We start from the raw sequence: 26,766 nt of genomic DNA on the forward strand, positions 1-26,766 counted from the left end.
CCCATATAATGTTGCACAAATGTTGATTATGGCCCCATAAGATGCTCTATAAAGATATTTGCTCCATATAATGCTCCACAAACATTGCTTATGGCCCCATAAGACGCTCCATACAGTCATTTGCCCCATGTAATGCTCCACAAACATTGCTTATGGCCCCATAAGATGCTCCATACAGTCATTTGCCCTATATAATGCTCCACAAACGTTGCTTATGGCCCCATAAGATGCTCCATACAGTCATTTGCCCCATGTAATGCTCCACAAACGTTGCTTATGGCCCCATAAGATGCTCTATACAGTAATTTGCCCCATGTAATGCTCCACAAATGTTGCTTATGGACCCATAAGATGCTCCATGTAAACATTTGCCCCATATGCTGTTGCTGCGATAAAAAAAAAAAAAAAAATCATATACTGACCTCTCGTAGCTCAGGCCCCCGGTACTTGCTATATTCACCTGCTCCCCGTTCCGCTGCCGCTGCATTCCCCGTCCTCCGCACTGAATGTTCAGGCAGAGGGCGGCCCACACGCAGCGGCGGTGGAACGGGGAGCAGGTGAATATCGCGCACTGCGTTATACTCACCTGCTCCTGGCGCAGCAGTTCCTGGTTCCCCGGCGGTGGCAGCTTCTTTCTGTAGTGAGCGGTCACATGGTACCACTCATTACAGTAATGAATATGCGGCTGCACCCCTATGGAAGTGGAGTGGGGTCCATATTCATTACTGTAATGAGCGGTACCATGTGACCGCTCACTGCAGGAAGAAGCTGCCGGCGACGAGGAACCAGGGACACCGCGCCAGGAGCAGGTGAGTATTATTGCACAGCTGCTGCTCCCCCTCACCTGCCGACCCCTGAGAATGACTCGAGTATAAGCCGAGAGGGGCAATTTTAGCCTAAAAAAATGGGCTGAAATTCTCGGCTTATACTCGAGTACATACGGTAACATTTTTGTGAAAAAAAATTAAATGTATATTTTTTTCCTTCCACGTTGCTTTAGTTCCTGTGAAGCACCTGAAGGGTTAATAAACTTCTTGAATGTGGTTGAGCATCTTGAGGGGTACAGTTTTTAGAATGGTGTCACTTTTGGGTATTTTCCGCCATTAAGGCTACCCAAAATCACTTCACATGTGATGTGGTCGCTAAAAAAATGGTTTTGTAAATTGTGTTGGAAAAATTAGAAATTGCTTTTCAACTTTGAACGCTTCTAACTTCCTTACAAAAAAAAAAATAATATGTGTAAAGAGTGATGCAGATGTAAATTAGACAAGTGGGAAATGTTATTTATTAACTATTTTGTGTAACAGAACTTTCTGATTTAAAGACATAAGAATTAAAAGTTTAATAAGTGAGATTTTTAAAATTTTTGACAAATTTCCGATATTTTTACAAATAAACGCAAATCATATTGAACAAATTTTACTACTATTATGAAGTGCAACATATCCAGAATAAACATTCTCAAAATCAGTGGGATCCGTTGAAGCGTTCCAGAGCTATAACTTCATAAAGTGACAATGGTCAGATTTCAAAAATTTGGCCTAGTCATTAAGGTCAAAATTGACTTGGGCACTAAGGGGTTAATGGTGTTGCAGCCTCTATGGGCTTTCAGAAAAGTTGTGTATATACTGACAGCCCATGTGACATTGCACACTGGTGGACTTCCTTTCACTAAGCATGTGACTTATGAAGGTAATTGCTAGCACCAAACCATTTTAATGGCTTCATCACAAAAGGGGTGAATACATATGTACATACCAATTTTTAGTATGAGGTGCCCACGCAATGCTTCACAGTGTTCTTGAGGTTGCAGTTATCCTTCTTCCTCCAAACACGGCGAGTGGAATTGATACCAAAAAGTTCTATTTTGGTCTCATCCGACCACATGATCTTCTCCCATGCCTCTCCTAGATCATCCAAATGGTGGTCATTGGCGAACCTCAAATGGGCCTGGGCATGTTCTGTGTGAGCAGGGGGATCTTGCGTACCCTGCAGGATTTGAATCCATGACTCCATGACTGAGTGTTACTAATGGTAATGTTTGAGACTGTGGTCCCAGCTCTCTTCAGGTCATTGACCAGGTCCTCCAGTGTAGTTCTGAGCTGATTCCTGACCTTTCACAGAATCAATCTTAGCCCACATGGAGAGAACGTGCATGGAGTCCCAGACTGAGGAAGATTGAGTCAAGAGGAAGAGGAGAGACACCAGACCCAACAAAGCAGATGAGCAGAAGGCTGCTATCAAAGCAACCTGGGCTTCCATAACACCTCAGCAGTGCCACAGGCTGATCGCCTCCATGCCACGTCGCATTGATGCAGTAAATGATGCAAAAGGAGCCCTGACCAAGTATTGAGTGCATTTACTGAACATACATTTCACTAGGCCAACATTTCTGATTTTAAAATCATTTTTCAAGCTGGTGATATAAAGTATTCTAATTTACTGAGATGTCTTTTGGGTTTTCATTGGCTGTAAGCCATAATCATCAACATTAACAGAAATAAACAATTGAAATAGATCACTGTTTATAATGACTCTATATAATATATAAGTTTCAATTTTTGTATTGAAGAACTAAAATAAATTAACTTTTTGATGATATTCTAATTTAGTGAGAAGCACTTGTACATTGGCATAGGCCATTGCAGCCTCCCAGCTGTCAAATTATTTTTCCATTCCCAGAAGGACTAACAAAGGAACAGCACAACCCAATGATCACTGGACAAGGGAAGGGTGTTCTCTGATGAGTAAGCCCAGTCAAAATTTTTACCATAACGAGGTTCTTCGCATCATGTTCTCACATGCTTTATGCAGTTAATAGCTCTCTGTGTCTGTACTGGTACATACTTAGGCTGCTAACCAGTTCATGCAGCATTACATGAACACCCGAGCCTTACACTATGGCTGGTCCGAACAACGAAAGCAATTGTTACCATCCACCTCTCCTGTCTCCCCTTTTTAACCTCATAGTTTGTAGGCTTGCGAGCAGGGCCCTCATTTCTCTTGGTATCTGTTTTGATCTGTGTTTATTGTTATGCTGTAATGTTTATTGTCTGTACAAGTCCCCTCTATAATGTAAAGTGCTGCGGAATATGTTGGCGCTATAGAAACAAAATTATTATTATTATTAATAAGGAAGCCAGAAGAACAGAGGAACAGCACAAGACTCAATATTAGGGAAGGGCCTGCTTCTGATGACTGTGTAAATATAGAGTGTGTGGGTCACAATTTTCACTAGTAGAATGGAGGAGGGGTGACTACAGGGTGCAGACCTTGGTTAGATATATACAGGCTTGATTTTACTAAATGTATTATCTCAAATTATTATATGTGAAATTATACAACACAGACACAACTGAAACTTGTGTATACATTTTATTACATAGAGGACCCTTGGTTGCCACTGATTAACAATTTACTAAGAAAAAAAAAAAAAGACACAATAACTGTTCCTTTGACAATTATGGGGTATTTTCATCTTTGCTGAAATCGGGTGCTTTATATTTTCCTTCTTTCTCCAACTTTTCTTTTTGCGCTCTAATAATGCTCAAGCGTTGCATCTGTAAGGAAGAGACTTTTATTAGTAGTCTTGATCAGTAGGCTTACACTAAGGGCTCATACTCACTTGTCTGAAACTCGGATGAGTCTCGCACGGCAATACCTGTTGCTGCAGCCGGCACTCAGATCGGAGCGTGCGGCCGCATAGGAATACATGCAGCCGCACGCTCCGCTCCTCTGTGCCAGGTGCAGTGCCGGGTATTGCCATGCGAGACTCAGAGTTTTGCGTAAGTATGAGCCCTAAGACTGTACATCACCAACACCCAGAACCTTTCTGCAAACCTGTACATGTGCAAACCATTCCTTCTAAAATATATACAGAGACAACAATAAGTCGTCACCAAGTCAACATGAAAATTAGCCCTGACAATCCACTGATGCTTCCACCCAATGATGACTATACAAATCAGAATACAGTAATCAGCACCATCCATCACTCCCTGCAGATCGCAGACTGCTCCTGTCAGCTACATACAGCTGAATATTAACGGCTGCTGCATGTATCCTCCTTCCTGGCAGCAGCAAGCACACACAAGAGGAAAATATTAGAATTTAAAGAGGACCTGTAACAAGGTCAAAAGTGGCCAGTGTTTGCTCTTATTTTTATTCCCACTGCTTCTGAGTATTACATACCGTATTTTTCGGACTATAAGACGCACTTTTTTCCTCCAAAAAATGCGGTGCAAAACTGGGGGTGCGTCTTACAGTCCGGATGTCCCTGTTTGACTATGGTGGAAGCAGCATCGGCGGAGCAGCGGGTCACAGGAGGCAGGAGCCGGGTGATGCGGTTAACTCCTGTGCCCAATGCTAAAGAGAAATGAATATACACTGCTTTCCACGGCCATGGGCATGGAAGGCAGTGAATATTAATTTATCTTTAATCGGACACGCTGTTAGCCGCAGGCTTCCTGCAGCTGCTAGGCTTTCACATGTGCCCGCTACTTAAGGCAATGAATATTCACTGCTCTCCACTCCCATAGGTGTGGAATGCATTGAATATTAATTCCCTTTAGCAGAGGACACACATGAATGCCAGGGAGCTGCAGGAAGCCTGCAACTAACACTGTGCCAGCTATTAAAGAGCAGTGAATAGTCACTGCTCTTCAGAAACATAGTTCCGGCGTGGAGAGCAGTGAGTATTTCGACAGCTGTCCTCGGCTTGCAAGCAGCGCAGGATGTCACTGCCATGCATTGCTTAAAGCAGCTGCTGGCATTAGAACAAGACACTGCGAGGGAGTGCAGGAAGGTAAGTATAATGTTTCATTTTTTTTAATGTTTTTCTCATGGGGACTATGCATACGAGGATAGGGATGAGGGAGGCCATGCCTACCAGGACAGTGATGAGGGGGCCGTGCACGCCACGATGAGGGGGCCATGCAGACAAGGATAGGGATGAGGATGCTATGCATACCAGGATAGGGATGAGGGGGCCATGCATACCAGGATGGGGATGAGGGGGCCATGCATACCAGGATGGGGATGCATACAAGGATAGGGATGAGATGATGCATACCAGGGTAGGAATGAGGAGGCCATACATACCAGAATATGGATGAGGGGGCCATGCATACCAGGATAGGGGATAATAACTAGAGAATTGACCACATTTTTTGCTTCAATTTTTTTTTTTCTTACTTCCTCCTCTAAAACCTAGGGGCCTCTTATGGTCCGATGCACCTTCTAGTCCGAAAAATATGTTATTTTTTTCTTCTAAATCTGCCTTCAAGGAGATATAGACCTTTTATTTAGTGCTATTTTTTATGATACTAAAAAGGGTGTATGGCTCACAGGGTAATAATGTAAAGCAATCTAAGTACATGGAAAAAGACCATAAAAATTAGCACTACATAAAAAATGCCAATCTTGGAACCGTATGGCAGATTTTTAACAAAACAAACCAACTAACAAAACAAACCAACATACTAAGTGAGGTGAGCAGTGGGAAAAAATAAGATCAAAAACTGGTCACTACTGAGCTGTTGACATATCTTTTATACCTACCAACAGCATGTACTATGTAGTTCCAAGCTACTTCTCAGCAGAGATACATTTATCAGCAGTAACAACATTTTAATTTATGGGCTCTAAATCCCCTCTAGGGTCGCTACATGACTAGTCAATGTCCCTGAACTAAGCCATTATCTGTGGAATAAAATATAATTGATAAAACACTTTCCAGGTAATGTCTTAATGTTTAATATTTCCCAGATCTTCGTTCCATCTTTCCGTCTAAGGATTGTAATGGTAATGGCAATAGATAAGAGCTTTATAGCAGATGGAATTGCTTTTCATTTCTTTATCGGGATTAATAATGTATGAAAATAAACCTAAGAAATCAGTTTTATTCGTGCTACTGAGTCACCTGACGAAATGCCTTATCTGTACATACTTCTAAAACTCTTTATTGAAGTTCAAATCCTTATTAACTTCCATATCATCACAGCTCGCATTCTTCTCTAATAGGTCATTAATATCAGACTGGTATGGATCTGAAACACAGCCCCCCAAACAATCCGTTGTTATTAGCTCTGACGGTGGCCAGATCTAAACAATGAATTGAGCTTCACTGTACAGCTCCACACAATGTGTAGTGGACACTGCCAGGTACTGCACATCAGTTCCTATTTTCTTTCATAGGAGCTCATCTACAGTACTCAACACTGGCCACTACACGCTCTATCCATTCTCTGTGGGACTGCCAAGAGCAGTGCTTGGCTTTTTCCGGCAGCTGCATATTGAATAAATCAAGCAGCGGTCAAGTATACATAGTGCCGGTTCATTGTAATGGGAATAAAAGTGCACCTTTTGCTGATCAGTGGGGGTTTCATTGCTCTGATCCTCACTGACCTATACGTTATTGATACTCACTGACCTATACCTATAAGTTATTGATCCTCACTGACTTATATGCTTTTGGCCTTCATCTAGCAGGTCTGGATACAACGTCAAATAAGATATGAAATACTGTAGTAGACCAAGACATTCCATCCAATTAAGTCCAATAGTGAACCTGTAGCATGGCATAATATTGGATCCTACAGATCACAATTTCTCATGACCCAATATGTCCTTTAAACATTTAGCTCACTCACCAATTTGCTTCTGTGCATACACTCGAGGAAGTCTTCATACTCCAGCTTACATTCCTTCTGTGCTCGGATGGCTCCAATGCCATGTGCACATTCTACCCAGTCTTTCTCAAAAGAATGGCAACGAGCGCTGTGCCGGAAAGGTTGCTCAGAGCTCTGCAGCAGCATCCATCTGTCAACATCAATTCCCAACTTGCGCTGAAGATCGATAAAAGGCATAGCTGTGAAGTGAGAGCACCAAGAAATAGCATTAATAGCAGAGTATACAAAGCACACACATAACTCAAGATGAAGGAGTCAGAAACGAAGCCTAAAATCCCATGGTCATTGGTCAAGGACTATTAGGAAGAATGTGTCCAACATCTGAAGAACCTTTTAACGCCTGAAATCACTCAAGCAGTTTCAGAGTCAAGACTGGAAGTGGATCTAACTGGAAGGAGAAATAGAATTCCTTCCTTTATATTCGGGTGATTAAAAAAGGATTGGGAAAAATTATAGCATGAATATTGGTAACCAAGAGATCATAACTCAAATTTATTACAATTAAAAAAAAACAAAAAACCTGTATCGAAGTTTTATCTATGCACTATAAATACGTGGGCCAGAATGTCCTCTGGTATGGATGCCACTGTTACAGTGATGTGTTGTCCCGATATTGAGAGGTCTTCCATGATCGCCAGATATAACACCCTGCGACTTTTCTGTGGGGCTACATCAAAGACTGTAAGACCGGATACAATGCATCACTGAAATAGTGGCGTCCATATCCGATGATATGCTGGCAGGTGTCTGCACAGACCTGTAGTACCGCCTAGACATCTGCTGGGTCACCAATGGAAATAGATAAGCCCCAATTCATCATGACAGTCTTTATGAGTCTGCCACTCCCAATTCATAAAGAAGTGTAGACCTTTTCATGAATCGGGAGCGTCAGATGAGTGGCGTACACCTCTGTGTGTGCTTTACCGCAAGTACTAATCCAGTTGCTGCTCGCATACTGAACGCCACCGCTCATCATGAATCTGGCCACATTGTTGGCGTTGGGCAAAAATGGCGGGGGAAAGCCAAAAGTTGTGACACTCTGGTGCAGCCTCAAGTTGTGTCAAAACTTTGTGACTTTTCAAAGCTTGTAACGCCAGAATACTAGTGTTAAAACTTTGATGAATCAGACCGAATGTGTCTCCTTTCATGTTAAGGGGAATCTGTCACCCCTGCGACGTATATGACCTATTGATATGGGTGTACAGGTAATAGAAATGTTACACTAGTCCTACCTGTCTACCTCATATTAATGGTCTTGTTGTTGAGAAATCTTACATTCTTTCCTTATGCTAATTATTTATTCCAGGCTCTGGGGCGTGCGGTGCCTGGAACAAGTCCCTGTCTCCTGTCCTCATTGTAATAATAGTTCTGGCACTGGAATCTGGCGCCTGCGCTCTGCACTCCTTCCACAATAAGTACCATTTCCATCTTCTATGGGCACTGCAGGGATCTTCTGCACAGGCGAGTCACTGTGACCTTCAATGTGCGCACCGATAATATGCTCTTCCCACTTCCTCCCTGCATAGTCATCGCTAGGAACTATGTGTACATAGCAATGACGATGCAGGGTGAAAGTGGGGAGAACATATTATCAAAGCGCACGCCGGAGCGGAAGATCCCTGAATGCAGAGCTCATAGAATGGAGGAAAAAGTACGTATTGGAAGAGCGCGGCGCAGGATTCCGGCACATTACTGACGTGTATGGGAGGGGGGTAGTATTACAATGAGGCGAGGAGGCAGGGATTTCTTACAGCACCGCACACCCCGAAGCCTGGAAGAAATCATTGAACAAAGACAGAATATATAATTTCTCTACAAGGCCATTATTAACCCTGCTGTGGAACCATGGGGTCATATAGACCCCAGCGCTGAATAAATGTAAATATTTCTAAAACTGGTTAATCTCAGGCATTGACCTTCTATGTATTTTCAAGTAACATATTTCTGCTTATGTTGATGATATTTTGAATTTGTTTTTCAATTTTGTTTCAAAGTTATCTTCAACTTTCTGTGTTTGGGACTCTCCTGACCCCATAGTAACTTTATTGTCTGACATTTTTTTGAATATTTTCTATTTATTCACAGGTTTTGTAATATACTTGCAAATAAACAATGGCTAGTTCCAAGTGACACCAGCAGTGTTCCAGGACAGCACAAACGGTGCTATGTTTGTCCACGATCGAAGGACAAAAAGACGAGATTTGTTTGCAATGACTGCAAGAAGTTCATTTGTGAAGAACATGGCACTATGACTTGCAGTGAATGCAAGGGCTAAATTTATTGCCAGATCATTCGTTGTCGTTATGTTTTTACTAAAATCCACACAGTTGCAGTTATTGGGCATTTTTTTTTTATTGACTTGGAATACTTTTAGTTATTAGTATAGCATTTTGGTATACATTTCAGTTTGTGTTTGATGATGACAAATAAATCACTTCAAAGTTAAGTCAAAGTTATGTTTGATTTCATAACTGTGTTCTGAAATAATGACAGAATAAAACTTGATTATTCTGAACAGCCAGCAAGTTCATTTTAATGAAATATGATGATTTTGAGCCTGGGGTCATATAGACCCCATGGTACCAAAGCAGTGATTTTTTTCATAGTTCCACAGCAGGGTTAATGTGAGGCATACAGGTAGCACTAGTGTAACATTTCTATCACCTGTATGCCCATATTAATAGGACACATACGTCCCGGGGTGACACATTCCCTTTAATGAATGTTTATTTTTTATAACTGAATATATTAAGTAGTGAACAGAACTAGTGCAGGGAAGTTTGGGGCGGTCACTACTTTTAGCTGCTATGGCTTTTGAAGCCTAAAGCAATTCAAAGAAGCTAAAAAAAGACGACGTGGTTTTTCCCTTGCAGTGCAGATGGTCAGCCATTTCTAGCATTATTGTTTTGGTTTTGCACAATCCACCTGAAAATAACATAAGTGTGAAAAGTAGCAGGACTGGATGAATGCAGACAGTATACTGCACAGCTGCCACCATTACACGGTGCCCTGGCTCCGGTGCACCCTGGTGTAGGGCGTCATCTGCTGCTCCCATACACTATTGCCCACCGCCATGCGCCCTGCTGGCAGAGGGTCACCCACGGTTACCACACGCGCAGGCTGCTGTCAGTAACAATGGCGCATGTTACAGCCCAGAGAATGACTCAGACATACAGACGTAAATATAAGTGAGCGCTAACACTACGCCGGAGACATAAGCCAGTTTTCTACTGTCACCTGTAGGGATCCGGACGTCCTCTACTCCTGCAGCTTCACGACACTGGCAACAGTAAAGCGCCTGTCACGTGAGGAATAAAGCAGCCGCCATGTTTGTTTTGGGCACACACATATCAATATAGTATTGATTTACGTAGGGTGAAATCGCTACACATATGTATAGAGCTGATTTATAAGTCTCGTGTGTCTAAGTATATGTAGAGAACGTGGCTGCGGATAGTCTGGAATACAGCGCTACTGGCGAGATGCGCGTTAGCTGTTACAGCGCCACCTGCCCATTGGAGGAACAAGGTGCTGGCATGACGTAATAGAAATACAGTATAGTGATAGCAGGCGGTATTACGGCTGCCTGAGCCTGCACTTATAACATCGCGGTCAGCGGCGGGCTACAGACCAGTGCTGTGAGGCTACATACCAGTGCTGACAGGCTAAAGACCAATGCTGTCAGGCTAAAGACCAATGCTGTGAGGCTACAGACCATCGCTGTCAGGCTAAAGACCAATGCTGTCAGGCTAAAGACCAATGCTGTCAGGCTAAAGACCAATGCTGTCAGGCTAAAGACCAATGCTGTCAGGCTACAGACCAGTGCTGTCAGGCTACAGACCAGTGCTGTCAGGCTACAGACCAGTGCTGTGAGGCTAAAGACCAGTGCTGTCAGGCTAAAGACCAATGCGGTCAGGCTACAGACCAGTGCTGTTAGGCTACAGACCGGTGCTGTCAGGCTACAGACCGGTGCTGTCAGGCTACAGACCAGTGCTGTGTGGCTACAGACCAGTGCTGTCAGGCTACAGACCAGTGCTGTGAGGCTACAAACCAGTGCTGTGTGGCTACAGACCAGTGCTGTCAGGCTACAGACCAATGCTGTCAGGCTACAGACCAATGCTGTGAGGCTACAGACCAATGCTGTGAGGCTACAGACCAGTGCTGTGAGGCTACAGACCAGTGCTGTGAGGCTACAGACCAGTGCTGTGAGGCTACAGACCAGTGCTGTCAGGCTACAGACCAGCGCTGTGAGGCTACAAACCAGTGCTGTGTGGCTACAGACCAATGCTGTGAGGCTACAGACCAGTGCTGTCAGGCTACAGACCAATGCTGTGAGGCAACAGACCAGTGCTGTCAGGCTAAAGACCAGTGCTGTCAGGCTAAAGACCACTGCTGTCAGGCTACAGACCAGTGCTGTCAGGCTACAGACCAATGCTGTCAGGCTACAGACCAGTGCTGTCAGGCTACAGACCAGTGCTGTCAGGCTACAGACCAGTGCTGTCAGGCTACAGACCAATGCTGTCAGGCTACAGACCAGCGCTGTGTGGCTACAGACCAGTGTTGTCAGGCTACAGACCAATGCTGTGAGGCTACAGACCAGTGCTGTCAGGCTACAGACCAATGCTGTGAGGCTAAAGACCAGTGCTGTCAGGCTACAGACCAGTGCTGTCAGGCTACAGACCAGTGCTGTCAGGCTGCAGACCAGCGCTGTGAGGCTACATACCAGTGCTGTCAGGCTAAAGACCAATGCTGTCAGGCTACAGACCAGTGCTGTCAGGCTACAGATCAGTGCTGTCAGGCTACAGACCAGTGCTGTCAGGCTACAGACCAGTGCTGTCAGGCTACAGACCAGTGCTGTCAAGCTACAGACCAGTGCTGTGTGGCTACAGACCTGTGCTGTCAGGCTAAAGACCAATGCTGTGAGGCTACAGACCAGTGCTGTGAGGCTACAGACCAGTACTGTGAGGCTACAGACCAGTGCTGTCAGACTACAGACCAGTGCTGTGTGGCTACAGACCAATGCTGTGATGCTACAGACCAGTGCTGTCAGGCTACAGACCAATGCTGTGAGGCTACAGACCAGTGCTGTGAGGCTACAGACCAGTGCTGTGTGGCTACAGACCAGTGCTGTGAGGCTACAGACCAGTGCTGTGAGGCTACAGACCAGTGCTGTCAGGCTACAGACCAGCGCTGTCAGGCTACAGACCAGCGCTGTCAGGCTACAGACCAATGCTGTGAGGCTACAGACCAGTGCTGTCAGGCTACAGACTAATGCTGTGAGGCAACAGACCAGTGCTGTCAGGCTAAAGACCAGTGCTGTCAGGCTAAAGACCACTGCTGTCAGGCTACAGACCAGTGCTGTCAGGCTACAGACCAATGCTGTGAGGCTACAGACCAGTGCTGTCAGGCTACAGACCAGTGCTGTGAGGCTACAGACCAGTGCTGTGTGGCTACAGACCAGTGCTGTCATGCTACAGACCAGTGCTGTCAGGCTACAGACCAATGCTGTGAGGCTACAGACCAGTGCTGTGAGGCTACAGACCAGTGCTGTGAGGCTACAGACCAGGGCTGTGAGGCTACAGACCAGCGCTGTCAGGCTACAGACCAGCGCTGTCAGGCTACAGACCAATGCTGTGAGGCTACAGACCAGTGCTGTCAGGCTACAGACCAATGCTGTGAGGCAACAGACCAGTGCTGTCAGGCTAAAGACGAGTGCTGTCAGGCTACAGACCAGTGCTGTCAGGCTACAGACCAGTGCTGTCAGGCTACAGACCAGTGCTGTGAGGCTACAGACCAGTGATGTCAGGCTACAGACCAATGCTGTGAGGCTGCAGACCAGTGCTGTGAGGCTACAGACCAGTGCTGTCAGGCTACAAACCAGTGCTGTCAGGCTACAGACCAGTGCTGTGACGCTACAGACCAGTGATGTCAGGCTACAGACCAATGCTGTGAGGCTACAGACCATCGCTGTGAGGCTACAGACCAGTGCTGTCAGGCTACAGACCAGTGCTGTCAGTCTACAGACCAGTGCTGTGAGGCTACAGACCAGTGCTGTGAGGCTACAGACCAGTGATGTCAGGCTACAGGCCAATGCTGTGAGGCTACAGACCAGTGCTGTCAGGCTACAGACCAGTGCTGTCAGGCTACAGACCAGTGCTGTGTGGCTACAGACCAGTGCTGTCAGGCTACAGACCAATGCTGTGAGGCTACAGACCAGTGCTGTCAGGCTACAGACCAGTGCTGTCAGGCTACAGACCAGCGCTGACAGGCTGCAGACCAGCGCTGTGAGGCTACATACCAGTGCTTTCAGGCTAAAGACCAATGCTGTCAGGCTACAGACCAGTGCTGTCAGGCTACAGATCAGTGCTGTCAGGCTACAGACCAGTGCTGTCAGGCTACAGACCAGTGCTGTCAAGCTACAGACCAGTGCTGTGTGGCTACAGACCTGTGCTGTCAGGCTAAAGACCAATGCTGTGAGGCTACAGACCAGTTCTGTGAGGCTACAGACCAGTACTGTGAGGCTACAGACCAGTGCTGTCAGACTACAGACCAGTGCTGTCAGGCTAAAGACCAATGCTGTCAGGCTACAGACCAGTGCTGTCAGGCTACAGACCAGTGCTGTGTGGCTACAGACCAATGCTGTGATGCTACAGACCAGTGCTGTCAGGCTACAGACCAATGCTGTGAGGCTACAGACCAGTGCTCTCAGGCTACAGACCAGTGCTGTGAGGCTACAGACCAGTGCTGTGTGGCTACAGACCAGTGCTGTCAGGCTACAGACCAGTGCTGTCAGGCTACAGACCAGTGCTGTCAGGCTACAGACCAATGCTGTGAGGCTACAGACCAGTGCTGTCAGGCTACAGACCAGTGCTGTGAGGCTACAGACCAGTGCTGTCAGGCTACAGACCAGCGCTGTCAGGCTACAGACCAGCGCTGTCAGGCTACAGACCAGCGCTGTCAGGCTACAGACCAATGCTGTGAGGCTACAGACCAGTACTGTCAGGCTACAGACCAATGCTGTGAGGCAACAGACCAGTGCTGTCAGGCTAAAGACCAGTGCTGTCAGGCTAAAGACCACTGCTGTCAGGCTACAGACCAGTGCTGTCAGGCTACAGACCAATGCTGTGAGGCTACAGACCAGTGCTGTCAGGCTACAGACCAGTGCTGTGAGGCTACAGACCAGTGCTGTGTGGCTACAGACCAGTGCTGTCAGGCTACAGACCAGTGCTGTCAGGCTACAGACCAATGCTGTGAGGCTACAGACCAGTGCTGTGAGGCTACAGACCAGTGCTGTGAGGCTATAGACCAGTGCTGTCAGGCTACAGACCAGCGCTGTCAGGCTACAGACCAATGCTGTGAGGCTACAGACCAGTGCTGTCAGGCTACAGACCAATGCTGTGAGGCAACAGACCAGTGCTGTCAGGCTAAAGACCAGTGCTGTCAGGCTAAAGACCACTGCTGTCAGGCTACAGACCAGTGCTGTCAGGCTACAGACCAGTGCTGTGAGGCTACAGACCAGTGATGTCAGGCTACAGACCAATGCTGTGAGGCTGCAGACCAGTGCTGTGAGGCTATAGACCAGTGCTGTCAGGCTACAGACCAGTGCTGTCAGGCTACAGACCAGTGCTGTGAGGCTACAGACCAGTGATGTCAGGCTACAGACCAATGCTGTGAGGCTACAGACCATCGCTGTGAGGCTACAGACCAGTGCTGTCAGGCTACAGACCAGTGCTGTCAGGCTACAGGCCAGTGCTGTGAGGCTACAGACCAGTGCTGTGAGGCTACAGACCAGTGATGTCAGGCTACAGGCCAATGCTGTGAGGCTACAGACCAGTGCTGTCAGGCTACAGACCAGTGCTGTCAGGCTACAGACCAGTGCTGTGTGGCTACAGACCAGTGCTGTCAGGCTACAGACCAGTACTGTCAGGCTACAGACCAGCGCTGTGTGGCTACAGACCAGTGTTGTCAGGCTACAGACCAATGCTGTGAGGCTACAGACCAGTGCTGTCAGGCTACAGACCAATGCTGTGAGGCTACAGACCAGTGCTGTGAGGCTACAGACCAGTGCTGTCAGGCTACAGACCAGTGCTGTGAGGCTACAGACCAGTGATGTCAGGCTACAGACCAGTGCTGTCAAGCTACAGACCAGTGCTGTGTGGCTACAGACCAATGCTGTGAGGCTACAGATTAGTGCTGTCAGGCTACAGACCAGTGCTGTCAGGCTACAGACCAGTGTTGTGAGGCTACAGACCAGTGATGTCAGGCTACAGGCCAATGCTGTGAGGCTACAGACCAGTGCTGTCAGGCTACAGACCAGTGCTGTCAGGCTACAGACCAGTGCTGTCAGGCTACAGACCAGTGCTGTGTGGCTACAGACCAGTGCTGTCAGGCTACAGACCAGTGCTGTCAGGCTACAGACCAGCGCTGTGTGGCTACAGACCAGTGTTGTCAGGCTACAGACCAATGCTGTGAGGCTACAGACCAGTGCTGTCAGGCTACAGACCAATGCTGTGAGGCTCCAGACCTGTGCTGTCAGGCTACAGACCAGTACTGTCAGGCTAAACACCAATGCTGTCAGGCTACATACCAGTGCTGTCAGGCTACAGATCAGTGCTGTCAGGCTACAGACCAGTGCTGTCAGGCTACAGACCAGTGCTGTCAAGCTACAGACCAATGCTGTGAGGCTACAGACCATCGCTGTGAGGCTACAGACCAGTGCTGTCAGGCTACAGACCAGTGCTGTCAGGCTACAGACCAGTGCTGTGAGGCTGCAGACCAGTGATATCAGGCTACAGGCCAATGCTGTGAGGCTACAGACCAGTGCTGTCAGGCTGCAGACCAGTGCTGTCAGGCTGCAGACCAGTGCTGTCAGGCTACAGACCAGTGCTGTCAGGCTACATACCAGTGCTGTCAGGCTAAAGACCAATGCTGTCAGGCTACAGACCAGTGCTGTCAGGCTACAGATCAGTGCTGTCAGGCTACAGACCAGTGCTGTCAGGCTACAGACCAGTGCTGTCAAGCTACAGACCAGTGCTGTGTGGCTACAGACCTGTGCTGTCAGGCTAAAGACCAATGCTGTGAGGCTACAGACCAGTGCTGTGAGGCTACAGACCAGTACTGTGAGGCTACAGACCAGTGCTGTCAGACTACAGACCAGTGCTGTCAGGCTAAAGACCAATGCTGTCAGGCTACAGACCAGTGCTGTCAGGCTACAGACCAGTGCTGTGTGGCTACAGACCAATGCTGTGATGCTACAGACCAGTGCTGTCAGGCTACAGACCAATGCTGTGAGGCTACAGACCAGTGCTGTCAGGCTACAGACCAGTGCTGTGAGGCTACAGACCAGTGCTGTGTGGCTACAGACCAGTGCTGTCAGGCTATAGACCAATGCTGTGAGGCTCCAGACCAGTGCTGTCAGGCTACAGACCAGTGCTGTCAGGCTACAGACCAATGCTGTGAGGCTACAGACCAGTGCTGTCAGGCTACAGACCATCGCTGTCAGGCTAAAGACCAATGCTGTCAGGCTAAAGACCAATGCTGTCAGGCTAAAGACCAATGCTGTCAGGCTAAAGACCAATGCTGTCAGGCTACAGACCAGTGCTGTCAGGCTACAGACCAGTGCTGTCAGGCTACAGACCAGTGCTGTGAGGCTAAAGACCAGTGCTGTCAGGCTAAAGACCAATGCGGTCAGGCTACAGACCAGTGCTGTTAGGCTACAGACCGGTGCTGTCAGGCTACAGACCGGTGCTGTCAGGCTACAGACCAGTGCTGTGTGGCTACAGACCAGTGCTGTCAGGCTACAGACCAGTGCTGTGAGGCTACAAACCAGTGCTGTGTGGCTACAGACCAGTGCTGTCAGGCTACAGACCAATGCTGTCAGGCTACAGACCAATGCTGTGAGGCTACAGACCAATGCTGTGAGGCTACAGACCAGTGCTGTGAGGCTACAGACCAGTGCTGTGAGGCTACAGACCAGTGCTGTGAGGCTACAGACCAGTGCTGTCAGGCTACAGACCAGCGCTGTGAGGCTACAAACCAGTGCTGTGTGGCTACAGACCAATGCTGTGAGGCTACAGACCAGTGCTGTCAGGCTACAGACCAATGCTGTGAGGCAACAGACCAGTGCTGTCAGGCTAAAGACCAGTGCTGTCAGGCTAAAGACCACTGCTGTCAGGCTACAGACCAGTGCTGTCAGGCTACAGACCAATGCTGTCAGGCTACAGACCAGTGCTGTCAGGCTACAGACCAGTGCTGTCAGGCTACAGACCAGTGCTGTCAGGCTACAGACCAATGCTGTCAGGCTACAGACCAGCGCTGTGTGGCTACAGACCAGTGTTGTCAGGCTACAGACCAATGCTGTGAGGCTACAGACCAGTGCTGTCAGGCTACAGACCAATGCTGTGAGGCTAAAGACCAGTGCTGTCAGGCTACAGACCAGTGCTGTCAGGCTACAGACCAGTGCTGTCAGGCTGCAGACCAGCGCTGTGAGGCTACATACCAGTGCTGTCAGGCTAAAGACCAATGCTGTCAGGCTACAGACCAGTGCTGTCAGGCTACAGATCAGTGCTGTCAGGCTACAGACCAGTGCTGTCAGGCTACAGACCAGTGCTGTCAGGCTACAGACCAGTGCTGTCAAGCTACAGACCAGTGCTGTGTGGCTACAGACCTGTGCTGTCAGGCTAAAGACCAATGCTGTGAGGCTACAGACCAGTGCTGTGAGGCTACAGACCAGTACTGTGAGGCTACAGACCAGTGCTGTCAGACTACAGACCAGTGCTGTGTGGCTACAGACCAATGCTGTGATGCTACAGACCAGTGCTGTCAGGCTACAGACCAATGCTGTGAGGCTACAGACCAGTGCTGTGAGGCTACAGACCAGTGCTGTGTGGCTACAGACCAGTGCTGTGAGGCTACAGACCAGTGCTGTGAGGCTACAGACCAGTGCTGTCAGGCTACAGACCAGCGCTGTCAGGCTACAGACCAGCGCTGTCAGGCTACAGACCAATGCTGTGAGGCTACAGACCAGTGCTGTCAGGCTACAGACTAATGCTGTGAGGCAACAGACCAGTGCTGTCAGGCTAAAGACCAGTGCTGTCAGGCTAAAGACCACTGCTGTCAGGCTACAGACCAGTGCTGTCAGGCTACAGACCAATGCTGTGAGGCTACAGACCAGTGCTGTCAGGCTACAGACCAGTGCTGTGAGGCTACAGACCAGTGCTGTGTGGCTACAGACCAGTGCTGTCATGCTACAGACCAGTGCTGTCAGGCTACAGACCAATGCTGTGAGGCTACAGACCAGTGCTGTGAGGCTACAGACCAGTGCTGTGAGGCTACAGACCAGGGCTGTGAGGCTACAGACCAGCGCTGTCAGGCTACAGACCAGCGCTGTCAGGCTACAGACCAATGCTGTGAGGCTACAGACCAGTGCTGTCAGGCTACAGACCAATGCTGTGAGGCAACAGACCAGTGCTGTCAGGCTAAAGACGAGTGCTGTCAGGCTACAGACCAGTGCTGTCAGGCTACAGACCAGTGCTGTCAGGCTACAGACCAGTGCTGTGAGGCTACAGACCAGTGATGTCAGGCTACAGACCAATGCTGTGAGGCTGCAGACCAGTGCTGTGAGGCTACAGACCAGTGCTGTCAGGCTACAAACCAGTGCTGTCAGGCTACAGACCAGTGCTGTGACGCTACAGACCAGTGATGTCAGGCTACAGACCAATGCTGTGAGGCTACAGACCATCGCTGTGAGGCTACAGACCAGTGCTGTCAGGCTACAGACCAGTGCTGTCAGTCTACAGACCAGTGCTGTGAGGCTACAGACCAGTGCTGTGAGGCTACAGACCAGTGATGTCAGGCTACAGGCCAATGCTGTGAGGCTACAGACCAGTGCTGTCAGGCTACAGACCAGTGCTGTCAGGCTACAGACCAGTGCTGTGTGGCTACAGACCAGTGCTGTCAGGCTACAGACCAATGCTGTGAGGCTACAGACCAGTGCTGTCAGGCTACAGACCAGTGCTGTCAGGCTACAGACCAGCGCTGACAGGCTGCAGACCAGCGCTGTGAGGCTACATACCAGTGCTTTCAGGCTAAAGACCAATGCTGTCAGGCTACAGACCAGTGCTGTCAGGCTACAGATCAGTGCTGTCAGGCTACAGACCAGTGCTGTCAGGCTACAGACCAGTGCTGTCAAGCTACAGACCAGTGCTGTGTGGCTACAGACCTGTGCTGTCAGGCTAAAGACCAATGCTGTGAGGCTACAGACCAGTTCTGTGAGGCTACAGACCAGTACTGTGAGGCTACAGACCAGTGCTGTCAGACTACAGACCAGTGCTGTCAGGCTAAAGACCAATGCTGTCAGGCTACAGACCAGTGCTGTCAGGCTACAGACCAGTGCTGTGTGGCTACAGACCAATGCTGTGATGCTACAGACCAGTGCTGTCAGGCTACAGACCAATGCTGTGAGGCTACAGACCAGTGCTCTCAGGCTACAGACCAGTGCTGTGAGGCTACAGACCAGTGCTGTGTGGCTACAGACCAGTGCTGTCAGGCTACAGACCAGTGCTGTCAGGCTACAGACCAGTGCTGTCAGGCTACAGACCAATGCTGTGAGGCTACAGACCAGTGCTGTCAGGCTACAGACCAGTGCTGTGAGGCTACAGACCAGTGCTGTCAGGCTACAGACCAGCGCTGTCAGGCTACAGACCAGCGCTGTCAGGCTACAGACCAGCGCTGTCAGGCTACAGACCAATGCTGTGAGGCTACAGACCAGTACTGTCAGGCTACAGACCAATGCTGTGAGGCAACAGACCAGTGCTGTCAGGCTAAAGACCAGTGCTGTCAGGCTAAAGACCACTGCTGTCAGGCTACAGACCAGTGCTGTCAGGCTACAGACCAATGCTGTGAGGCTACAGACCAGTGCTGTCAGGCTACAGACCAGTGCTGTGAGGCTACAGACCAGTGCTGTGTGGCTACAGACCAGTGCTGTCAGGCTACAGACCAGTGCTGTCAGGCTACAGACCAATGCTGTGAGGCTACAGACCAGTGCTGTGAGGCTACAGACCAGTGCTGTGAGGCTATAGACCAGTGCTGTCAGGCTACAGACCAGCGCTGTCAGGCTACAGACCAATGCTGTGAGGCTACAGACCAGTGCTGTCAGGCTACAGACCAATGCTGTGAGGCAACAGACCAGTGCTGTCAGGCTAAAGACCAGTGCTGTCAGGCTAAAGACCACTGCTGTCAGGCTACAGACCAGTGCTGTCAGGCTACAGACCAGTGCTGTGAGGCTACAGACCAGTGATGTCAGGCTACAGACCAATGCTGTGAGGCTGCAGACCAGTGCTGTGAGGCTATAGACCAGTGCTGTCAGGCTACAGACCAGTGCTGTCAGGCTACAGACCAGTGCTGTGAGGCTACAGACCAGTGATGTCAGGCTACAGACCAATGCTGTGAGGCTACAGACCATCGCTGTGAGGCTACAGACCAGTGCTGTCAGGCTACAGACCAGTGCTGTCAGGCTACAGGCCAGTGCTGTGAGGCTACAGACCAGTGCTGTGAGGCTACAGACCAGTGATGTCAGGCTACAGGCCAATGCTGTGAGGCTACAGACCAGTGCTGTCAGGCTACAGACCAGTGCTGTCAGGCTACAGACCAGTGCTGTGTGGCTACAGACCAGTGCTGTCAGGCTACAGACCAGTACTGTCAGGCTACAGACCAGCGCTGTGTGGCTACAGACCAGTGTTGTCAGGCTACAGACCAATGCTGTGAGGCTACAGACCAGTGCTGTCAGGCTACAGACCAATGCTGTGAGGCTACAGACCAGTGCTGTGAGGCTACAGACCAGTGCTGTCAGGCTACAGACCAGTGCTGTGAGGCTACAGACCAGTGATGTCAGGCTACAGACCAGTGCTGTCAAGCTACAGACCAGTGCTGTGTGGCTACAGACCAATGCTGTGAGGCTACAGATTAGTGCTGTCAGGCTACAGACCAGTGCTGTCAGGCTACAGACCAGTGTTGTGAGGCTACAGACCAGTGATGTCAGGCTACAGGCCAATGCTGTGAGGCTACAGACCAGTGCTGTCAGGCTACAGACCAGTGCTGTCAGGCTACAGACCAGTGCTGTCAGGCTACAGACCAGTGCTGTGTGGCTACAGACCAGTGCTGTCAGGCTACAGACCAGTGCTGTCAGGCTACAGACCAGCGCTGTGTGGCTACAGACCAGTGTTGTCAGGCTACAGACCAATGCTGTGAGGCTACAGACCAGTGCTGTCAGGCTACAGACCAATGCTGTGAGGCTCCAGACCTGTGCTGTCAGGCTACAGACCAGTACTGTCAGGCTAAACACCAATGCTGTCAGGCTACATACCAGTGCTGTCAGGCTACAGATCAGTGCTGTCAGGCTACAGACCAGTGCTGTCAGGCTACAGACCAGTGCTGTCAAGCTACAGACCAATGCTGTGAGGCTACAGACCATCGCTGTGAGGCTACAGACCAGTGCTGTCAGGCTACAGACCAGTGCTGTCAGGCTACAGACCAGTGCTGTGAGGCTGCAGACCAGTGATATCAGGCTACAGGCCAATGCTGTGAGGCTACAGACCAGTGCTGTCAGGCTGCAGACCAGTGCTGTCAGGCTGCAGACCAGTGCTGTCAGGCTACAGACCAGTGCTGTCAGGCTACATACCAGTGCTGTCAGGCTAAAGACCAATGCTGTCAGGCTACAGACCAGTGCTGTCAGGCTACAGATCAGTGCTGTCAGGCTACAGACCAGTGCTGTCAGGCTACAGACCAGTGCTGTCAAGCTACAGACCAGTGCTGTGTGGCTACAGACCTGTGCTGTCAGGCTAAAGACCAATGCTGTGAGGCTACAGACCAGTGCTGTGAGGCTACAGACCAGTACTGTGAGGCTACAGACCAGTGCTGTCAGACTACAGACCAGTGCTGTCAGGCTAAAGACCAATGCTGTCAGGCTACAGACCAGTGCTGTCAGGCTACAGACCAGTGCTGTGTGGCTACAGACCAATGCTGTGATGCTACAGACCAGTGCTGTCAGGCTACAGACCAATGCTGTGAGGCTACAGACCAGTGCTGTCAGGCTACAGACCAGTGCTGTGAGGCTACAGACCAGTGCTGTGTGGCTACAGACCAGTGCTGTCAGGCTATAGACCAATGCTGTGAGGCTCCAGACCAGTGCTGTCAGGCTACAGACCAGTGCTGTCAGGCTACAGACCAATGCTGTGAGGCTACAGACCAGTGCTGTCAGGCTACAGACCAATGCTGTGATGCTACAGACCAGTGCTGTCAGGCTACAGACCAATGCTGTGAGGCTACAGACCAGTGCTGTCAGGCTACAGACCAGTGCTGTGAGGCTACAGACCAGTGCTGTGTGGCTACAGACCAGTGCTGTCAGGCTACAGACCAGTGCTGTCAGGCTACAGACCAGTGCTGTCAGGCTACAGACCAATGCTGTGAGGCTACAGACCAGTGCTGTGAGGCTACAGACCAGTGCTGTGAGGCTACAGACCAGTGCTGTGAGGCTACAGACCAGTGCTGTCAGGCTACAGACCAGCGCTGTCAGGCTACAGACCAGCCCTGTCAGGCTACAGACCAATGCTGTGAGGCTACAGACCAGTGCTGTCAGGCTACAGACTAATGCTGTGAGGCAACAGACCAGTGCTGTCAGGCTAAAGACCAGTGCTGTCAGGCTAAAGACCACTGCTGTCAGGCTACAGACCAGTGCTGTCAGGCTACAGACCAATGCTGTGAGGCTACAGACCAGTGCTGTCAGGCTACAGACCAGTGCTGTGAGGCTACAGACCAGTGCTGTGTGGCTACAGACCAGTGCTGTCAGGCTACAGACCAGTGCTGTCAGGCTACAGACCAATGCTGTGAGGCTACAGACCAGTGCTGTGAGGCTACAGACCAGTGCTGTGAGGCTACAGACCAGGGCTGTGAGGCTACAGACCAGCGCTGTCAGGCTACAGACCAGCGCTGTCAGGCTACAGACCAATGCTGTGAGGCTACAGACCAGTGCTGTCAGGCTACAGACCAATGCTGTGAGGCAACAGACCAGTGCTGTCAGGCTAAAGACCAGTGCTGTCAGGCTAAAGACCACTGCTGTCAGGCTACAGACCAGTGCTGTCAGGCTACAGACCAGTGCTGTCAGGCTACAGACCAGTGCTGTGAGGCTACAGACCAGTGATGTCAGGCTACAGACCAATGCTGTGAGGCTGCAGACCAGTGCTGTGAGGCTACAGACCAGTGCTGTCAGGCTACAGACCAGTGCTGTCAGGCTACAGACCAGTGCTGTCAGGCTACAGACCAGTGCTGTGAGGCTACAGACCAGTGATGTCAGGCTACAGACCAATGCTGTGAGGCTACATACCATCGCTGTGAGGCTACAGACCAGTGCTGTCAGGCTACAGACCAGTGCTGTCAGGCTACAGACCAGTGCTGTGAGGCTACAGACCAGTGCTGTGAGGCTACAGACCAGTGATGTCAGGCTACAGGCCAATGCTGTGAGGCTACAGACCAGTGCTGTCAGGCTACAGACCAGTGCTGTCAGGCTACAGACCAGTGCTGTGTGGCTACAGACCAGTGCTGTCAGGCTACAGACCAATGCTGTGAGGCTACAGACCAGTGCTGTCAGGCTGCAGACCAGCGCTGTGAGGCTACATACCAGTGCTGTCAGGCTAAAGACCAATGCTGTCAGGCTACAGACCAGTGCTGTCAGGCTACAGATCAGTGCTGTCAGGCTACAGACCAGTGCTGTCAGGCTACAGACCAGTGCTGTCAAGCTACAGACCAGTGCTGTGTGGCTACAGACCAGTGCTGTCAGGCTACAGACCAGTGCTGTCAGGCTACAGACCAATGCTGTGAGGCTGCAGACCAGTGCTGTGAGGCTACAGACCAGTGCTGTCAGGCTACAGACCAGTGCTGTCAGGCTACAGACCAGTGCTGTCAGGCTACAGACCAGTGCTGTGAGGCTACAGACCAGTGATGTCAGGCTACAGACCAATGCTGTGAGGCTACATACCATCGCTGTGAGGCTACAGACCAGTGCTGTCAGGCTACAGACCAGTGCTGTCAGGCTACAGACCAGTGCTGTGAGGCTACAGACCAGTGCTGTGAGGCTACAGACCAGTGATGTCAGGCTACAGGCCAATGCTGTGAGGCTACAGACCAGTGCTGTCAGGCTACAGACCAGTGCTGTCAGGCTACAGACCAGTGCTGTGTGGCTACAGACCAGTGCTGTCAGGCTACAGACCAATGCTGTGAGGCTACAGACCAGTGCTGTCAGGCTGCAGACCAGCGCTGTGAGGCTACATACCAGTGCTGTCAGGCTAAAGACCAATGCTGTCAGGCTACAGACCAGTGCTGTCAGGCTACAGATCAGTGCTGTCAGGCTACAGACCAGTGCTGTCAGGCTACAGACCAGTGCTGTCAAGCTACAGACCAGTGCTGTGTGGCTACAGACCTGTGCTGTCAGGCTAAAGACCAATGCTGTGAGGCTACAGACCAGTGCTGTGAGGCTACAGACCATTACTGTGAGGCTACAGACCAGTGCTGTCAGACTACAGACCAGTGCTGTCAGGCTAAAGACCAATGCTGTCAGGCTACAGACCAGTGCTGTCAGGCTACAGACCAGTGCTGTGTGGCTACAGACCAATGCTGTGATGCTACAGACCAGTGCTGTCAGGCTACAGATCAATGCTGTGAGGCTACAGACCAGTGCTGTCAGGCTACAGACCAGTGCTGTGAGGCTACAGACCAGTTCTGTGTGGCTACAGACCAGTGCTGTCAGGCTACAGACCAGTGCTGTCAGGCTACAGACCAATGCTGTGAGGCTACAGACCAGTGCTGTGAGGCTACAGACCAGTGCTGTGAGGCTACAGACCAGTGCTGTCAGGCTACAGACCAGTGCTGTCAGGCTACAGACCAGCGCTGTCAGGCTACAGACCAGCGCTGTCAGGCTACAGACCAATGCTGTGAGGCTACAGACCAGTACTGTCAGGCTACAGACCAATGCTGTGAGGCAACAGAGCAGTGCTGTCAGGCTACAGACCAATGCTGTGAGACTACAGACCAGTGCTGTCAGGCTACAGACCAGTGCTGTCAGGCTACAGACCAGTGCTTTCAGGCTGCAGACCAGCGCTGTGAGGCTACATACCAGTGCTGTCAGGCTAAAGACCAATGCTGTCAGGCTACAGACCAGTGCTGTCAGGCTACAGATCAGTGCTGTCAGGCTACAGACCAGTGCTGTCAGGCTACAGACCAGTGCTGTCAGGCTACAGACCAGTGCTGTCAAGCTACAGACCAGTGCTGTGTGGCTACAGACCTGTGCTGTCAGGCTATAGACCAATGCTGTGAGGCTACAGACCAGTGCTGTGAGGCTACAGACCAGTGCTGTGAGGCTACAGACCAATGCTGTGAGGCTCCAGACCAGTGCTGTCAGGCTTCAGACCAGTGCTATCAGGCTAAACACCAATGCTGTCAGGCTACAGACCAGTGCTGTCAGGCTACAGACCAGTGCTGTCAAGCTACAGACCAGTGCTGTGTGGCTACAGACCAGTGCTGTCAGGCTACAGACCAGTGCTGTCAGGCTACAGATCAGTGCTGTCAAGCTACAGACCAGTGCTGTGTGGCTACAGACCAGTGCTGTCAGGCTACAGACTAATGCTGTGAGGCTACAGACCAGTGCTGTGAGGCTACAGACCAGTGCTGTGAGGCTACAGACCAGTGCTGTGTGGCTACAGACCAGTGCTGTGAGGCTACAGACCAGTGCTGTGAGGCTACAGACAAGTGCTGTCAGGCTACAGTCCAGTGCTGTCAGGCTACAGACCAATGCTGTGAGGCTACAGACCAGTGCTGTCAGGCTACAGACCAATGCTGTGAGGTTACAGACCAGTGCTGTCAGGCTACAGACCAGCGCTGTCAGGCTACAGACCAGCGCTGTGAGGCTACAGAACATCGCTGTGAGGCTACAGACCAGCGCTGTCAGGCTACAGACCAGCGCTGTCAGGCTACAGAACATCGCTGTCAGGCTACAGACCAGCGCTGTGAGGCTACAGACCAGCGCTGTCAGGCTACAGACCAGTGCTGTCAGGCTACAGACCAGCGCTGTCAAGCTACAGACCAGCGCTGTCAGGCTACAGACCAGCGCTGTCAAGCTACAGACCAGCGCTGTATGCCACATTACTGACAGACCAAGGAAACTGTGCAGGCCTGAAGAATCCTACTGCCCCCTAGTGGAGTGATCGCGGTAATGCAGATCCTACTCATAAGACTTCAAGTCATCATAACTGCAACATGCAGTAAACCAGTCAACCAGCCATAACATTAAAAGCCCTGACAGGAATAACATTGATAATTATCTCATGGTGCCTTCCAAGGAGATAGGATAGATTAGCAGTAAGTGAACTGTAAGGGTATGTGCGCACGTAGAGTGGTCCATTGCGGATTTTTCCGCAGCGGATTTGATAAATCCACAGGGCAAAAACACTGCGTTTTTCCTGCAGATTTATCTCAGATTTACCGCGGTTTTTGTAAGGATTCCACTGCGGTTTTGCACCTGCAGTTTTCTATTATGGAGCAGGTGTAAAACCGCTGCGGATTCCGCAGAAAGAATTGACATGCTGCGGAATGTAAACCGCTGCGTTTCTGCGCATTTTTTTCCGCAGCATGGGCACTGCGTTTTCGGTTTCCCATAGGTTTACATTGTACTGTAAACTCATGGGAAACTGCTGCGGACCTGCAGCTGCGGATCCGCAGCAAAATCCGCATCGTGTGCACAGAGCCTAAGGCTATGTGCCCACAATCCGGAGTTACTGCAGGTTGGACGCTGTGTATTTATGCAGCATCAATCCCGCAGCGGCCAGATGTAACAGCATAATGAATGGGATTTCTAGAAATCCTATGTCCACTATGTGTCCAGAGACACCTGCGGATCACCCGCAGACTGAATGGCGCACTTTCCAGACCGCAGCATGTCTATTTATCTTGCACTAGTCTCCGCAAGAGAAATTATATCTATAGAATGTATTGAATGCATTAAATCCGCACGATTCAGTGAACACATACGGAG

General features: G+C 50.1%; 1 protein-coding gene across 2 annotated transcripts; it reads right to left on the reverse strand.

The window, feature by feature from the left end:
• Nucleotides 1–3,356: 3,356 nt before the first annotated feature.
• NDUFS5 (NADH:ubiquinone oxidoreductase subunit S5) lies at nt 3,357–10,085 on the reverse strand. 2 transcript variants are annotated; one of them, XM_077295974.1, is made up of 3 exons: nt 9,927–10,085; nt 6,651–6,868; nt 3,357–3,560 (listed from the first exon to the last, which is right to left on the reverse strand). In XM_077295974.1, the coding sequence occupies exons 2-3, from the start codon at nt 6,864–6,866 to the stop codon at nt 3,462–3,464; spliced, it is 315 nt and encodes a 104-aa protein (XP_077152089.1). In that variant the 5' UTR covers nt 6,867–6,868; nt 9,927–10,085; the 3' UTR covers nt 3,357–3,461. The 2 variants fall into 2 exon arrangements, with proteins under 2 accessions (XP_077152089.1, XP_077152090.1); XM_077295975.1 differs by having other exon boundaries at nt 9,890–9,967.
• Between the last annotated feature and the right edge of the window lie 16,681 nt (nt 10,086–26,766).

The sequence above is a fragment of the Ranitomeya variabilis genome, chromosome 3, assembly GCF_051348905.1.
Source record: "Ranitomeya variabilis isolate aRanVar5 chromosome 3, aRanVar5.hap1, whole genome shotgun sequence".
NCBI lineage: Eukaryota > Metazoa > Chordata > Amphibia > Anura > Dendrobatidae > Ranitomeya > Ranitomeya variabilis.